Genomic DNA, 19,281 nt, shown 5'->3' with positions numbered 1-19,281 from the left:
AAGGATAGATATGCAGCTAAGGTTCTGGTTCACTCCTATGGCTATGCTTTGTAACTGCAAGTAAGCAAGGCTTGTCTCACCTGTTGGCCACATGTGATCTGTGTAAGCCATTAATCTGGCTATAAAACCTCCTACACTGCACTGACTCTTTGCCCAACCTAGGTCTAGTTCCTGGGTGTGATTTCTGTCTATCTGCTCCTGACTGTCTGTTTGACCACTCTTCTGGATCCTGACTGGTATTGACCCTGCCTGTTCCACGACTACTCTCTCTCTCTGTTTCCTGTTCTTCCTGTATACATTACGGTACCCTTGCCTGTACAGAGCTTCCCCCTTGGTCCTCTCTTGTTAAGTCCTTGCAGCATTGGAGTAGAGGAGGTCTCCTCCCGAAGCCAAAGGTGGCTGCTATAGACAGAAGTGTGAGACCGGAACCTTGGGGTTTACTCTGGGTTTTGGGATACCATAGGATACAATCCCTTTAAAGTGGCTTGAGACTTAACATTTGTTTTTTATGTGTGTTCCAACATATTTTGCTCATATTTTGTAATGTAAAAATCAATAGGTACATGAGAGTAACATTTGTAATTGTTCTGGTATGGAGACATTCTTACTGGCATCATTGGGATGGAAGAATAACTTTTACTGTATTATATCTAATACAGAATTTTTTTTTGGTAAAAAAAATACATGAAATGCTAATTTTAGCCACAAAAATTACAGCTGAAGCTGTGCAATGGTCTTTTTTGAAAGTTTTAGCTACAATACCATGTGTCCTCAACATTTTTGCGAATGTTTGAGGGACTATTCCAATGTAATTGTTTGAATAATTGTATTTGTTCTTGAAAAAAAAAACACAAAACAAAACACAAATTTCATATGCTTTCTTAAATATCACACATCCAGAAATATGCTTGGCATGCTGGTTATTGTATTCGGTAACTGCATCTTAAAAACAGAGGAGCAACATTTACGTGAGTTAAAAAGTAACCAAAGAGGTATCAAGCTTCTAAAGTTTCAGTTCATTTTCTTCAAGCGTTTTTTGAAGGGCAGATATGATATTGTGCAGATCAAATGGTAATGGCATAGTCTTGTTGTCATCATTCCAGTATGGGTAGAAACATGGCACCTGGTCTGGGGGTAACATCTTGGCGAGTTTGCTTCTGCACCTATAAGGAAGCAGAAATACTGCCAGTGAAGAACAGATCCAAATTACATAATAGAATATTGCATGCATATTTTTACTCTTTCTACTCAGAAACATAGATGTCACTGAATATACACAATGTTGACAGCTGTTGGCTTCTACATTATATAAAGTATTATCATATTATAATATGTAAAGTTGTGATTCTATAAATACAAGTTTTCAAACTAAATTGATATAAATTATTAATACCCACAAAATCCTTGTGACAGCCCCTATAATTATTTTTAATCTACAACACAGTGGGGGAAAAAAGATGATGTTTCATCATTCGTTTATGTGAATAACTAATGCAACTATCTGCATATAAAAATAAAATAAAATACAAATTAATAAATATTGCAGACTGTAGAGTTATAAACTCTTTTCTAATAAATTACTATATAAAGTGTCCCTCATGCTACAGAAAATAAAGCTCAAAGACCAGGATGGCTGAACATTAAGTCTGATCGCAGACAGTGAGTAAATCTGCCCATACATGGGTCAATAAAAGCTGCAACTCTGGCCTAAATTGACCAGATATTATTCAGACAGAGTTGGACGAGGATGCATTGGCACATTGATGTGGTTCTTGTCTGAAAGGTCTCCAGATACCACACTATATGATCCGATTGTTGGCCCCCAGGGCCAATGTTTGAATCAGAAGAACTGGTCCAGCGTGTGAATGGTCAAATCAGGCCCAGATCCGTTGTTTTTTGTTTGCATTTTTCAGCGTTGTATTACAGGTTTCACACTCAATATACTATGTTGATTGATATAGAGGTATGTTGTGTGCTTAGTTGCTCAGATGTGTGTAGATTTCATGTTTGTATCTGGAACCATTTTCAATCATGTTACTAGCATAAAATACATCACTAAGCATGGATTAGAACTGATAACATCACTTAGTATTGTATAGGATACAGTTACATTACTTAAATGTATTATGGAGTGCAATGCATTGACCAAGAACTGTTGGTTATGTCAGACATGAGCATTGCAATACTCGCCACTGAGTATAAGAGATTGTCCATAAACTATATATACTCTAGATCAGGGATCCCCAACCTTTAGAACCCGTGAGCAACATTCAGAAGTAAAAGGAGTTGGGGAGCAACACTAGTATGAAAAATGTTCTTGGGGTGCCAAATAAGGGCTGTGATTGGCCTTTAATAGCCCCTATGGGGATTGTCAACCAACATTGAGGCTCTGTTTTGCAGTACAACTGGTTTATATGCAACTAAAACTTGCCTCCAAGCCTGGAATTTAATAATAATCACCTGCTTTGATGCCACTGGGAGCAACATCCAAGGGGTTGGAGAGCAACATGTTGCTCGCGAGCTACTGGTTGGGGATCACTGCTCTAGATAGATTAAATTGCCAACATTTGTCTATGTTATGCAAATAATTATTATGGCAACAAAATGCCATAACCATAGTGTAACATTTTGCAATTTTGTAAATGTAATCTAAAAGGCACACAAAATTAAATTCTAAAGTTTCAACTTTTTAAATTACCATAAAAACATTTTTTTAGCAGTCCCACAGGATTTCTAAATGGACTTGTAACATGACTTTTGTTACCTCCTGAGCTTATGAGACAGAATGCTTTATGGTCCCATACTGGTCCTGTACACTCAGGTTGCTGTACATAACCCTCCTGCTGCAGAATCACAGTATAACATTCTCATATATCTCCAGCACTCTTGTTTCAGACTGAGATAATAGCATCTGTTAACATGCACTAAGTACTATCACAGAGCACATCACTTCATAAATAATACGATTAGTCGACCTATGGGCCCCTGCAGGAAGAGTAATGAGTTTAAATGCTTCTCATTAGTTATTTAAAACAAAGGGATTACAGGGACATGCAGTTGGTAATCACTGGTGAGCCTGTTGGCATGAATATTGCAGTAGTTGTATTTGCAGGCCATGGTACAGGCTCTTCTGCATTGATAAAGAGTCTTTTAACCCTTTCACTACAATGCAATAGAGCTCCTTGACTAGAAGTTTAATAGTTGAGCTGCTAGACTTAACCAAACTATTTTCAGTAGTCCAATAAATGTATGCATTTCACTACATGGAAGCTATTTCATGCCGCAAAACATTCTTTTATAGTGTACTTTAAAAAGTCTCGCACATAGGGGTTGTTTCGTCCTTTATGAAGTAATTTCCTAAATACCACAATTGAATTTTCTTTACTGTCCCATTTAAACAAGCCTTTCTTCTTTAACATCTTTATATGCAATAAAAAATACCTTAAATCATGCTCCAGGAAAGTGGCAGGGCCCACGCATTCTGTATAACAGATCCCATGCATGTAATACCTCTTGCATTATTTCAAATAGGTATATTGTTAGTATGTGAATTTGCAGAATTTGGACAGGCTAAAAAATTACCAGGAAAAAAAATACGCATTTAAGATCGGATATGCCTGCAAACCTACAATCATGATTATGAGCAGGGTAAAGGCTTACTGAACCCCTGGAAGGTCAGTTAAGGGAAAAATAATCAATAGAAGGTGTTACCATGACTCAAAAAGGAATGGTCAGTAGACTGGATTTGGTCCCGGACTCATGAATAAGTGGGTGTAAATATGCAACTGATCTATCAAACCTCCCCACCCTGCCTTCAAGTGGTAGAAGAAGAAGCCAAATTGCCATGTACACATTTAATTATAATGTAGTGACTTAAAAAAAATACATATATCCATCAAGTTCAGCTACTACCAAAAAAAACAATCCTACTTTTTAATCTCATCCAGAAAATGGTAAAACAGGTATTTAGGGGCACATTTATTTAGCTCGAGTGAAGGATTAGAATGAAAAATACTTCGAATTTCGAAGGTTTTTTTTGGCTACTTCGTCCTTCGACTACGAATCGAACGACCATTCAATAGCCTAAGTACTGCTAAAAATCGTTCGACTATTCGACCATTCAATAGTCTAAGTACTGTCTCTTTAAAAAAAAAACTTCGACTACCTACTTCGCCACCTAAAACCTACCGAGCACCAATGTTAACCTATGGGGACCTTCCCCATAAGCTTTCCTAGCAATTTCTGATTGAAGGAAAATCGTTCAATCAATGGATTAAAATCCTTCGAATCGTTCGATTCTAAGATTTTAATCGTTCGATCGAACGATTGCTCCTTCGATCGAACTAAATGTGGTAAATCCTTCGATGTCGAAGGATTTTACTTCAATGGTCGAAAATCGAGGGTTAATTAACCCTCGATATTCGACCCATAGTAAATGTGCCCCCGCATGTGTTTTCCAATCTGCCTTAGAAGAAAGGCAGCTATAAATTAATGGCACATAGCATTCTTTAAAAGGTCCTTCATGTGCCAATTCATACAGTTATTACTGACTTACTAATGTTGCAAATGGCCATTTGTGATATCTTTTGATACAAATACCTTGTCCCAAACTTCACATACAATTAAGAACTCTGTCTTCCTACTTGGAATTGTATGAGTTGGGCAGTTATCTGGGGGAACAGGTGTGATCCTGTCAAAAGCCCTGTTTCATTGGAGGGCTTTGGCAGAAACAACAGTCCAATTTTACACATCCTGACATAGGACATGTTTTGTTGGTGAGCAGGGTGATTTGGTTGCTACATGGGTATGTTTGAGCATGACATGGTGTGACTGGGACAGATCAGAATGTGACTATATCGTTGGAATTTTTTTTCCAAAATTGGGGCCAATTTCCAAGGTGGAATGGGCAGACAGTGGACTTGCTACTCTGACCTCCTGTGGAGGGGAGGGCCCTTATGGATAAATATTTGCCCTATAAAAGAAAGTATAGTGCACCTATCCAGGCCATAGAATTAGATATAATTATTCTGAGGTGATAAGATGTAATGTGTCAGTGTGTGTGTGTGTGTGTGTTGCCCGAGCCAGCATATTTGTATACTCTTGAGAAACATCCCTGTCAGGGATAGAAACGTCGAGTTAAATAAAAAGTTTTTCTTTATTTCGCCTGAAAATCCTGTGAGTGCCGCCATTCTTTATATATATATATGTAAAGTCAATTTGGTGAGCACACTCTTACCGGATTTCTTTCAAGGTGGGTGCGTTGGTCAAGGCTTCTAGTACATAATAGTAAATAGACCCGCACTCCAATGTTTTTGTGAAAAAAAGTGATGAATTTTATTCACAGATGTCCATTTACTATTATATATAGATATAATTTATATAAATAAAAGTTTTGCAAAGTGCTGTATCTCCTCTCCAATACACAATATGCAAATTAACTAAAAAGATAAACGCATGGTCAGCTATAAGAAATGCAAGGAAGCACTGGTTTATTAATAAAAATGTAAATGTAACTAAACTTCCACAACATGGTTTTATAGTTCTCGGAGCCTTAATCCTTCCAACTTCCAAGAGTCACTGAAATGAAGCCTATAGTACCTAACATCTTGGGAACACACCAAATAAAGGATACAATGTATCTCATAGCTATACAGAAGGTGGCAACTGCATTAGGGGATATCTGTCACACTGGTAGCAAGAAACTACTTTAGCTAAAGTGCGTGTTAATTATGAGCCTGCAAGCGAGTCAATAAAAGGTTAATGCAGAGTCAGAAGATAAATTATTCCCCAGCATTGCCTCATTTCACATTCTAAATGACCAACATTATACCTCCTGTTTTTAATCAATAGATTTTACTGTAATGCTCTAGCCATTGATCTAGGAAATGCCAAGTATTCCAATGACGAGTTTCTCACTGTAAGTGCAGAGATGATGATAAGTCAACGAAAGTTTATATGTGTATGCATACACATATAGAAGTTTTTTTTTTGTACAGTTACAGGGTTCATTTAAGCCTGTATGCCTGTCTCATCGTGCTCACACTTAGCTGAAGAAGTTGGAAATATAAATACTGCTACACAAGGACAAGAACACTATGGAAGAAACAAAAATATGTAAACAATTTTAACATTGCTGTAAATCGAAAATCCATTTCTTAACATTTAAAACTCATTCCCGTTTTTTTTAGCAAAGGATTTATTTCTAGAGATTACATTGCCTTTACACACAGTGGCAGCACCTTTTCTTGCCCCTAGTATGTAATAGTGGATGGTCTGACAAATGATTACTTCAGTGCAGCTGACCTCTAATCTGGGTCACATGACTGAGTCACCTGAGACTTACACACAAGCGGACAACTCATTTGAAGCTGAAATTCTGTAGGCCCACTATCATGGGTGGTTCTGCAATCCTTTATATACCTGTAGTTCTGGGGGAAGGCTGCAGGAGCTGGTACAAGTTTCTACTGCAGCAGACAGAACAAAGCTATTAGTTCAATAGTATATTTCATTTCAGAGCTAGCTAAGGTAGTGTTTCTGGCAATATGAGCACAATGACTGCATTGTTTTTTTACATCTAAACAATGCAAACAACTGTAAGTGCTCTTAGGAGCAAGTATAAAACTTTTCTTTGCAATTCTAGTTTAAAGATTTTAGGTATCATTCAAAATCAAAGTGGATCATTTTAAAAGATTTAGCATCTGCGGGGTACAGGTATGGGGAGGAGGGATGCCTACATGCACCCCTCAACATTCGTGAATACAGCACTGCCAAACATAGGCAGTGCTGCTTTCATGGGGAAGACAGGTCTTTGTGATTTATTTTTGAATGCAAATACTTGTGGAAACTCACAGAAAAGAGTACAAAAAAATTCAAAATATTATATATATATATATATATATATATATATATATATATATATATATATATATATATATATATATATATATATATATCTCCAAAGGTTGTCAGCACTCTCGAAAAAATAATTAATTTGCCTGGGTGCAGAAACAACAAAATATCTCCAACAACTGTAGAAAGATTCGCAGTCACAGGTTTTATAGAGAAAAATAAGTAATTTATTAGTTACACAGGACTGGTGTTTCGGCCTCCCCAAGGCCTTTCTTAAAGTGCCAAATGATTCACAGTCATGCCTTATATTCACTCACTAGCGGGAAACATTAGCTATAACAAAACTCATATAATCAGTCACAGACAAAATCAATTAAACAATTAACACATTCATTCACCATGTATCATTAATGTAAACCATATTTTCAAAAAATAAACAGTTAAAAACAAGCTACCAAACCCCTAGTTAAAAACAAGACACATATATATATATATATGGCTTTAGCCACCAGAACTTAAATTTGAACATACATTATATAAAAACTATTAAACCCTGCTTTGCCTTTCTTGACCACCGCGCACATACCAAATTTCTTAAAGATATATCAGCAAAACAAATGTGTCGAGAACAAATGTTTGAGCACAATGCATCCATCATAAATTTTGTAATCATACCACCGCCGCCGCTGACGCCACCACACCTTCTACCTCCCCCAGTCACACACATTTACCCTGAATTTGGGGTGAAGAGGGGGTCCACTTTTATAGAGAGGGCAACTGTACTCTCTACACTAGAAACAACAAAAACTCCAGGGGTGGCTTTTCATGGCAAAAACAGTGCTGGTTGCCATACCCCTCAAGCATGCTAATATCAATATATACAATCATATGAAAAAGTTTGGGAACCCCTCTTAATTCTTTGAAGCTTTGCTCATCATTGGCTGAGCTTTCAAAGTAGCAACCTCCTTTAAATATATAATATGCCTTATGGAAACAGTAGTATTTCAGCAGTGACATAAAGTTTATTGGATTAACAGAAAATATGCAATATGCATCATAACAAAATTAGACAGGTGCATAAATTTGATGTACAGATACACCATCTGCAGCTAGATCTTTGGGTTGTCTGTAACCATTCTAACAATCCTCCGACCTCCGCATATGCCGCTCCTGTATTTTTCTTGGCCAGCCAGACCTGGGTTTTACAGCAACTGTGCCTGCGATCTTACATGTCCTGATTACAGTTTTTACAGTTGATACTGACAGTTTAAACCTCTGAGATAACTTTTTGTAGCCTTCCCCTAAACATGAGGATCCCATGCTGTCAACCAGAAGCAACCAGAGTCAACCAGAAGCACAACTTGTAATTGGCCACCTTAAATACCTTTTTACATGATTGGACACACTTGCCTATGAAGTTCAAGGCTTAACAAGTTAATCCATGCAATTTGGTGTTACCAATAATCAGTATTGAGCAGTTACATGCATTCAAATTCGCAAAATTACAAGCAGGGCCAGAATTAGGGGTAGGCAGAGTAGGCACGTGCCTAGGGCGCAAAGCTGGATGGGCGCCCGGCATGCCTCTCCTACCCCTTGTCCGGTCCCCTCTTTGGCCAGCGTGTGTGTTCCTTTGCATCGCAAGTGCACACACAAGTTCTTTTGCGCATGCGCACGCACAGGTTTTCGCGCATGTGCACGCACAGGTTTTCGCACATGCGCAAGCACACGGGTTTTCGCGCATGCGCGCACACAGTTTTTCACGTATGCGTGTGCGCCTCTGTGGGGCGCTCAAACCAGCTGGGCTGCCTAGGGCGTCTGCCCAGGCTGGCCTGGCACTGATTACAAGGGTACCCACATTTTAGGACAGCCAGTTTTTCACATATCATATAATTTCATACAATGTAATACTGCTGCACTAAAAATCTTTGTTCAGAAAACATCCCAGTACTCAGATGTTCCTGGGGAATGAAAGACATACCACTGTTATCTTTTTGTGTTGAAAATGGCATAAATTATTATGCAGGCTGAGAGGGGTTCCCAAACTTTTTCATATGACTGTAATTTATAGATCTAGAAAATTCAGCACATGAACAAAGCCCTCTGGTCGAACCTACAAGCCACGGACTGGTTCAAATCACAGGCCTAGGATGTAGAGAACTTTTGTCAAAACTTGGCCCTATGTGCTTGTCACTTGATGTGTCAGTATAGTAGCCCCTTTTTTTGTGGAGCATATTATATATTTTCATTTAAAAATATTTTTTCTGCAGTTAGTTGCATTAAACAGGGCTACATGCAAAATTTTAATCATATTCTACATGTGTTGGTGCAAGCACAGACAAAATGAATCCACACTCCACTAACAAGCCCTCTGTATAAACAACTCCCAAATATAGAAGTATTAGATTTCAGTGCCATTAAATGCCAAGTAACAGTAAAAACTAACTAAAAAACATATTGCATTTTTTTCTTCTTAATAGAAAGTTTTTCATCTTATTTATGCTTAGACAACCATTAATTAGCTTTGTATTACACCACTTCAGTACAGATACAAGAACCAGCATGGCAGCCCCCATGCACACATAAAGCCAGATTCAATCTGACGAGAAATACTTTATCTCCTAGTTCAATTCCAAATTACCCCATAAACTTCACAAGTTTTCATGAAAGAAACAATGAGTTATCTTTTTTTTTTTTTTTATATTCAATGACTTATCTTTTTCACACTGAATTGTATCTGGTCTTTAGCAGCTTATATTTTATAAACACACAATTAGTACTAGCCCAAGATTAATACATTTAAATCCATATAAAAAAAATTGTGTTACCTTGTTCCATAATACATATAATGCACTATAATTTGCTTCCAGGAAGTCCATTACACATTTTCTCCTTCTGCCTATAAAGGAACCTTAAATCATCATTGTAGTATATAAAAAAATTAATTGCCCATATAAAATAAATTCCCTATATAACCAACTAGGTAATGATTTGTAATGTTTGTTTTTCACCTCATTCTTATTGCAAACAGCAGGTTACACATTCTGACTAGTCAGATACAAAGTAGCACAGTGAGAGGAAGTGTCTATTTATACTGCTTAAGCAAACTGAGATGGTATATTGCTTTGGTCAAAAACAAATATATGGTCAGATTCCCTTCCAGCTCTGCAAGGAATTTGAACTAATATCAGGGGAATTACACAATATTCCTTTTATAAAAAGTGTGTTTATAAACATTAGATTCAACAGTCTGATATGTGCACCTAATTCTATATCACACATAGCTGTTGGATATGCTTTCCTTTAAAAACAAGAGAAATAAACGGTTTGTAAAGATAATTTATACACATTAAAATATTGGGTATATCTATAATAAACTGACTTCACCATAAAATCAAGTATAGAATACACAGATATCACATCAATGATAATGAAGCAGTAGGTTAAAAATGACCAGCTAGGGCTTAATAGGAATTGGCATTCACTGTGAAATCTAATCAGGGTCAAAACTGCATTATTGTTGTCCACTGGGAGACATCGCGTATGCTTCTCGCACACTTACAAGTCTGTAGAAAGAGGACATTTAACACATCACGGACCTCAGCAGCTTATCAGATCAACTAATCAATACTATTGACAATATTTCTGCCTAAAAGCATGACAGCCCCCTCTAAGCACTTTAAGTAAAAGGAGCCACTTCACTGTGCATTACCTTTGACCATGATTCTGCGTGAGACCCAAGAGGCCAAGGTATAATTCTCCTGCCTAGCTTGCTTTTGCACAAAAGAGGTCTGCGCTGACAACAATGACTTTGGCAAGTAGAGAGCTTTGGCTAAAGTCCCATAGGTGTTTATAAAAAGAGAAGTTATTTCTATCTACCGCCATGAATGTACTGCATGCTATCAGCCTAGTATAAATCTCAGACAAAAGCTGAGCAGGTCAAGACCCTGTGGAATGTTAATGGAGTCTTCATGTTGTGATCAGACTCACGAAGGTCTGATAGTCACCTGTGGGGACCCTTTCTCCTCTGCTTGACACATACCTGAAGACCCCCAGAAGACATACATGACAATTTTTAGCCAGATATATTTAACGCTCTAAAAAGCATTAAATGTGCATTTTCTGTTTGAGGATAACTGAGACAGACATGGAATTAGGACAAACAAAGAAAATGTCTCAGTGCACTTTTGTTAAAGGGGTAGTAACTTTTTTTTAAAAAAAAGTTTTATATTTTGTAAAGATATCGTGGAAGGAATATGCATCTCACACACTTACAAATGCATACATAATTTAAATATCATGTTAAATAAATGTGTTTCTTAAATTTTATCAAACTACTGAAAAAACAACTAGAGTTGGGCATATACATACCAATAATATCCAACAAAACAAAGTCTATTACCATTATTGGTAGGTGTACATTGGTCTGCTAATCCTGACTAATATTCATGGATATTAGTCGGTTTGGGAATCAGGCAGGTTTGAAAATTTCATACAGTGCATCAGCAAGTAAAGAAAGTGAAGAGGAGCCTTTTCTCTTTGCAGGAACAAGTGGAGAAACACAAAGACGACCATGCCATTTGGTGGCTCTCACATGCTTTCAGTTTGCTTGGCCCTTGGGTCAATCAGTTGGGAGCCTACATAATCGACCTGTGTATGACCACCTTTATTTGTCTGCCAGGCCTGCTTCATGTTAGAAGGTAGAGAGTGACAAGTAGTTATCATAAAATATATATAATAAAATACCACTAAGACATTTTTTTCAATCCAATCGACTCAATTTGAGTTTAGAGGCAACATGCCAATTGAATGCCAATTTACTTAATGACTTTCATACAATTTCATCAACTCATAAATATACATTTTCTGATCTGTATCAATGGAAGAGCAATTAGCAATTGCTGTTCAGACCACACTTGATAAAGGGCCAACGCCCGAAACATGTTGTGGAGCATTTTTTCCCGAATAAAAGCACTTTGCAGTCATAGCTACTGCCTTGGATTTGTCCTGCTTTCTATTATAATACTGACTGTATCAATTTGGGTGTGGACACAGGACACCTTGCAGGAGAATCCACATACATGTACTAAAGGTGAGCTACAGCCTATTTATAATTGATTGTTCAGACCATTACTCAGCCAGCTAAATTACACTTCTTTTGTTTTTTATTAGAGTATTATAATACCTCTAAATAAATACCTCTATTTTAGAAGTACGGGTTCCATTCACATATAAAGCATATTGGTATAGATCAGTGCTGTCCAAGTTCTGTGGTACAGAGGGCCAAAATTTTACTGGCCTATATGTAGAACTTTACCACAAGAACTTTTAAGATCGTATCCACATTAACGGTGGTAGCACACCAAAAAACCAAATGGTTGGTGCTCACTGCAGGGAAATCCCTCATCACTCATATGTTAAAAATTTAAGTCATGTTAAAAACATACTTGGTATAGATCAGTGCTGTCCAAGTTCTGTGGTACAGAGGGCCAAAATTTTACTGGCCTATATGTAGGAGGGCCGATAATGGAAGTCACTGTTGGTCACTCCCCCTTTTAAACCACACCCACTGTAAACCACACCCATATTACCACAAGAACTTTTAAGATCGTATCCACAGTAACGGTGGTAGCACACCAAAAAACCAAATGGTTGGTGCTCACTGCAGGGAAATCCCTCATCACTCATATGTTAAAAATTTAAGTCATGTTAAAAACATACCCTTAAATCCATATGCCTCATCCTCCCCTGTGGATAATACAACCCCCCCCCCCCAACACATGATTAAACACCTTAGAGGCCCTTAGCAACAATTTCCAAATTCTAACAAACCCTTAACAGGCTTACATCCCACAGGTAGGGTAGGACAAGCAGCACTGGGCAAGCAGAGAATGGCACACACAGGGAGGCAGGGCCAAGGTATTTTTGCACCCTAGGCAAAAGCTTCAATCAATGCCCCCCCCACCCAGTCCTGCATTACCATTTCCCACCTTACCAGTCATATAGCCCCCTGTACCTGTGCCAGCACCTATCATATTGCCTCCATTTGTACCTATACCAATGGCAGTCAATCCCTCTCAGATTGCCCCCAGGCCCCAATCTGTACCTGTGCCAGCATAAGCCAAAACATCCATCATATTTTTACCCCCAATCTGTACCTATGCCAGCAGCAACCAAAAGAATCGATCATATTGCCCCAATTTGTATCTGTTCCAGCAGTAACCAAAAATCTATCATATTACCCTCAAACATCTGTGTACCTGTGCCAGCAGCCACCATATTGCCCCATGTACCTGACCCAGCAGCAGAAAATCCCTTATATTGCCCCCAATCTGTACCTGTGCCAGCATCAGCCAAAAAATAGACACTATTGCCTCCATATATGTACTTGTGCCAGCAGCAGCCAAATATCCATCATATCATCTGTTTACCTGTGCAAGTAGCAGCCAAGATATTGCCCACAAATATGTACCTGTGCCAGCAGCTGCCAAAAGGGAGCTGGGGAGTGATTCTTTCTGGAACAGGGGGTTTAAAGTTGAAAAACTTTAAACAGGGGGTTTAAAGTTGAAAAACTATTAAAGGCCAAGCAAATCAGGGTTTAAAAAAGAAAGAAAGGAAATTCCCCTTAAAAGTGTGTCCCACCCATGATTGCACCCTAGACGGGTGCCTACTCTGCCTGCTCCTAGTTCCAGCCCTAGGGGAAAAGGGAGGGGTGATATAACTCCAACTTGCAGTACAGCAGGAAAGAGTGATTGAAGTTTATCAGAGCACAAGTCCGTGGCAACAGCTTTCAAATATGCAGAAGGGCCATACTCTGGCAAAATTCTAGTGCTAGGTTTGGGAGTAGGCAGAAGAGGTAACTGCCCAGCGCCCCCCAATCGTTGCGCCCTAGGCAGCTGCCTCTTCTGCCTACCCCTAGTTCCGGCCCTGCTTTTAAAACTTACATATGGTAAACAGACACAGCATCTGGGGGGCCAAAGAAGGGGGGGTCGCGGGCCGCCAGTTGGACAGCCCTGGTATAGATTATTATACAGAAGTATTCTTAGCTGCATCAATTTTTTTAAATTATGAATGGAAGCTGCCATACTGGCCTTAGGAAAAACTCTTAGTAACAGACACTAAACGGTGTTCTCCAGTGGCCACATTTCATGAAGTTTAAACATTCTATATTGTTTTCAGTCAAATAATTCCTTTAGTATGTAGTCTTTAAAGGTAAATATTTGTTTTAAATTATCAGATTTTCAGTTTTATGTATAGAATACCCAAGAAAAGAATATTGCTTATTGCAAAAATACTATATTCTGGCTGACAGAAGCAAGGGATTATAGGGACAGTAGTTGAAAGGGACACAAATGTTCAGAAATAAGAAAATCCTCTCAGTCTCTCTCTCTATGGGTCCGTACTCTTTAAATAAGCTTTCTCCAATTGTCAGCAACGTTAATTGCTCAGTTGATCTGTGGCACAGTTGCAATAATCAAAAGCGCAGCACGCTCCTTTCCTTAGACAAAATGTAATAAGCAGTTGGTGCCATGGGATTGATGCTGTCAAGAAGTTTGTTGTTTTCCCTGCATGTCTTGTTTGTTGCTGGTAATTAGATAGACAAAGTAATTATTGTTCTTATTCCTTTGCTCTATTTATGTCTGTCTCTCCTGGCATATTGTGGCATTATATTAACTCCTGAAGTGTTGAAAGGCCATGTCGCAACTACGGTGGTGAAGGAGGTTATAGTGGTTTAAAAAATACACACACATTATACAACTCTATCATTGCCAAAATATTTGGAGCACTTTTTTTATTTTGCAGAGACTAATAGCTGAAACAGTGGTTTAATTCAAAGTTCAACCTGATTTCAGTTTAAATAGTGCCAATACCCAGTAAATCTTTAAAAGGAGAAAAAAAAGAGACCTGACACACTTTGCATCAACTTTGGAGCACATGCCCCAGGTTTTTAAACCTAGCAACTTCCAAGTTGATTATGAAAGGATGATGTAGAATAGCAACTGGGCCAGTCACACGTTCAATATTGCACTACAAATATTATCAGTAACCCTGTATTCTCTTCTAAATATGCAATAATACATATGCCATTACAAGGACTTCAGACTAGGAATTAGACATCACCAGGCCAACTCACCACTGCAACCCCTGTCTGCACACCACCCCCTCTGTTCCCTCAGCCCCCCACTTGCCTGGTATCCCTTTCTCCACATAGAATTAATAGCATATGTTATATAATTTAGCATATAATTATTGTTTACTGTCACCCATATCAGTATGACTCTGCAGTAACCTATTGGTACACAGGCCCAAATAACGATTTGTCTAGGCATGTGCACAGTGCATTTAAGCATTTGTTTTTAATATGCATGGCTTCTTAAAGGGATCCTGTCATCGGAAAACATGTTTTTTTCAAAGCGTTGTTCTTAGATCTACCAGGCAGCTGTTATTTTGTGTTAGGGAGCTGCTATCTGGTTATCTTCCCATTGTTCTTTTGTTTGGCTGCTGGGGGGGGAAAAGGGAGGGGTGATATAACTCCAACTTGCAGTACAGCAGGAAAGAGTGATTGAAGTTTATCAGAGCACAAGTCACATGACTTGGGGCAGCTAGGAAATTGACAATATGTCTAGCCCCATGTCAGATTTTAAAATTGAATATAAAAAAATCTGTTTGCTCTTTTGAGAAATGGATTTCAGTGCAGAATTCTGCTGGAGCAGCACTATTAACGGATTCATTTTGAAAAATGACAGTATCCCTTTAATTACATATAAGTTGTTAAAAAACATACATGCTGTTTTCTACTTCCTCAAGGTTTCTCTCCAAAAACAGTCCTCTGGTCTCCAAGAGATTGTAAGATATACAACATGAAAATCATGTGTTAAGTGACCAGGTAATGTGAAGGACACAGCACTAGATATAAATACAGTATTTGCTCAGTCACATACAGCTACAACTGTTTGATGCTATGTCAAATCTAAAGGACTACATTTCACTATTTCTTATGGGGTAATTCACAAGTAATTCCAGATGCAGCAAGGAATAGGCATTTCAGTATTCTGAAACTTTTCTGTGTGCAGATGAAGTTGCACAAGTCAATACTGGATTTGGAATTTAAATCCATTGACTTGTTTCCATTATGCAACTGATTTAAGGTGCAACAGTAATTTTGTGGATGGCCATTAGCAATGTCTGAATCATAAAGGTAATTCTTAAATGTAGTAAAAAATTAGATTCACTAACATTGCCTGAAATTTGCATTAGTAAATTCAATCCTAAAAGTAAGTATTGCTTACTCTTCTTCAGCTTCCAGAAACAATAACCTTCATCTGACATCACTGCTCCTTTAAACTTCAACAATTAGTATGTGTAAGTGAGCATCATCATCCTGCTGTTCGGTCATTGATCTTATTTAATAATGAAGTCAAATAATCTGACCGTTTGATTATATAGCTCTCATTATTTACACACAATGATCAGATCATCAGCCCAATGCAAAAACAACTATATAACTCTGTAAAATCCACTGGCTGTGCTAGCATTGCAAGGAATGGCTGCCAAAAAGTAATTAAAATGCACGCCAGTTTGGCAGGCACTGATATGTTACTTTCTGCTCGCATCTGTGCTTAACGAATGAACGCTTCAGCTTCCCAATAAAGAGAAAGACCCTGAAGCCAGGGCACTTAATCAATGGGATAATGGAATGAATCAATACAAAAAGGCTTTCTTAGAAGGTCTTAATTAAGGGAACACTCACAGATACAAACGACAGCTTCAATGTATTGACAGTAGTGTGCAGAGGAGGGAGGTAAGGAGAGGAGAAATGCCTCTCTACCACTGTGACAGTACTGTTTAAGCTCAGATATGTTGTATTCTATAGTGTAGCATAAGCATATGAAACCAGGCAGCTGGAAAAAAAAGAGTAATAAAAAGGAGAAAAGTTGATGCATATGCTTAATAAAAGGCAATCAATATTTTGCACACTGGGTTCTTTAATTTGGCACTGCAGTTGACTGTGTGTAGAAGTTCACAAACAAATGTGTGTAAGCAAACAACCCGTCTCTCTTCCAACAAGCTGAATCCTTTATCTAGCTCTAAAATCCAGTGTTAATGGATTGTACAATATTTGGGTAACCACAACCAAAATTAGGTTTGACTGTATCCAAATTTGTTTTTATATAACTGTGTTTTATTAATTAAATCATGAAAAGCGTCTGAAAATTTGAATCATACAAATTTTTTGGATTTTCTGAAAATCACGAAATCTTCGGATTTTTATACAATATCAGGATATCCTCGGGACTTCTCCCATTGACTTACATATCTCAGGTCTGAGATGCCGGATTATTGGATTCAGACTTTTTCCATCTTTGGGGTATAATAAATAACGAAAAATTCAAGTTTTTTTTTTTCAATAAAAAATTTGGATTTTATAGTAAAAAAAAAACCCAAATCATTCTAGTTTTTGGCATTTGGACTTTAATAAATAACCCCCTTATTGTTGTATATTCGTGGTTTACTTTTCCAAGTTTTCTTAATATAGAGTCTACACCAATCTAATAAAGCTGAGTTTCATGGCAACAATTCAATAAAGTAGAGTTTTCAGAGCATCAGTCGTATGCAGGCCCAGATTTGTGGCAAGGATAAATGGTTACTGGATTATGGAAATTAGCCTGCAGTGAATGACTATGGGTTCTTTCCAATGACAGCACTGACAAGTTCATTGTATAACCATATTATCAATTAGCCCATTAAAAATTATCACCCAAAACATATATAGACCTGGTCACCCTCTTCATATAAAATATATGGGTCAATGCAAAAAATATGTTTTAAATTTTGCACTATATGTACTAACTCATAGCAACCAACCAGTAAAAAGAATTTACTAATCACCTGTATGAAACTAAAAAATCTGATTGGCTGCTATGGATTATTAGACCTAGTGCAAAATGTGTGACTTTGATAACTTTATCCCATTTAAGTGCATTTGGAATGCACCTTAAATTACTGGGAATTCTTCAGGATTCCCCAGTTACAACTATAGTACATCTGCCCACTTTATGTTTCACAGTATTACCTTTTCTAGTAAATGAAAGTTGGAAATCAACCAGACCGAACTATTCAACAGTTTCTACATTTATAAACCACAAACAGATTTAATTTGTCTTGGATTAAGTATCTGGGTTTTTACACAAGTACTTTTAAGCATTAGTTCATTTAGAACATGGAAAAGACAGGTACTCAGGAGATATGAGTCTATAATTGTAATTTTACTTGGTAACATAAGGAGCTGGTCTGGCAATATCCATATCAAACAGAGAGTGGGAGAAATGGAATAATTAATGAACACCTCATTTGATGGATGCAATTAATTGTGAGCAATCCCTTAGTGAGTCTTCTGCCAAATATGTTAAGTCAATATTAGCGATTCGCCCAAAGCTTCTGCACACTTTAAAACAGCTTCAGTCTAATGTCAGTATAAATCCTTTAGAAATCAGCAGCCAAGTCAGAAGACAGCAACAATTACAGTTAATTTCCAAAAAGAGGAAGGTTAACCCTATTTTCATAATACAAAAAAATTCATAATGCTAAAATTTGACAGTTAGCACTAGTACCTATATACAATGCTGTAAGAAAAGGCACAAACTTTGACCATGTGCAGAAACCCATAGCAACCTATAAGAGTTTGTTTTTAAAACAGTAAATGCTATGTGCTGATTGGTTGCTATAGGTAATGAGACCTGTAGCAAATATTGCACTTCTTACTACATAGCCCCTTATAGTTTGCTGTAATAATGATTGAATCCTGATGTATTAACCCAGTTGACCCTCCTACTCACTTAGCCATTTGCCTTGTATACTTATACCATGGCCATTCCCCATTTCTATATAAGAACACAGAGAAGCAATGGAAGGAAGTATAGATGACAATATGTAAATAACTGTACAAAGATCTGTACATGTACTCACATATGGAAGGAATCCAATAGACAGTTTTTAGGATCCCAAAACATGACCTACTCATAGTGCCTCCCAAATACCAGTTACTCATTTCCCGCAGAAGTGCATCACAGAATCTTTTGCATGCCCACAAAAAAAACTCAACCATCAAGAATCATGTACTTTTGGGATCCCAGTAACAAAGTTAAGCCATACAAGCATGTTAAAATTGTCTGGAAAATCATAAATATAGTCATTATAAACAGGAAAACACATCAGATTTTGGCACTATGGGGTGGGGGTACAATATGTCCAATACATCTGGTTGGATTGCTGAATCACTGTAGTTGGGGAGATTTCTCCAGACACTATAGGAGTATGTACTGTGCAGCCCTTCTATACATGGGCTGCATAGTACATAGTTGGCAATAAGGGGAATATGTATACAGGTGTGTGAAAAAAGTGGTCTACAATAAAAGTGATATTTATAAAGTTGCG

At 37.7% G+C, this 19,281-nt stretch overlaps 1 protein-coding gene across 7 annotated transcripts in view; it reads right to left on the bottom strand.

The window, feature by feature from the left end:
* Window positions 1-863: 863 nt before the first annotated feature.
* The window catches only part of fto.L (FTO alpha-ketoglutarate dependent dioxygenase L homeolog), a 198,116-nt gene continuing 179,698 nt past the window's right edge, over window positions 864-19,281 (bottom strand). For 5 of the 7 annotated variants that reach the window (XM_018256821.2, XM_041589349.1, XM_041589350.1 and 2 more), the window contains one exon: window positions 864-1,163. In XM_018256821.2, the coding sequence (XP_018112310.1) occupies window positions 1,095-1,163 (69 nt within the window). In that variant the 3' untranslated portion in view covers window positions 864-1,094. 7 annotated transcript variants of the gene reach the window in all.

Source organism: Xenopus laevis, chromosome 4L (genome assembly GCF_017654675.1).
Source record: "Xenopus laevis strain J_2021 chromosome 4L, Xenopus_laevis_v10.1, whole genome shotgun sequence".
NCBI classification, from domain to species: domain Eukaryota; kingdom Metazoa; phylum Chordata; class Amphibia; order Anura; family Pipidae; genus Xenopus; species Xenopus laevis.
This window is presented reverse-complemented; position numbering and strand designations above follow the sequence as displayed.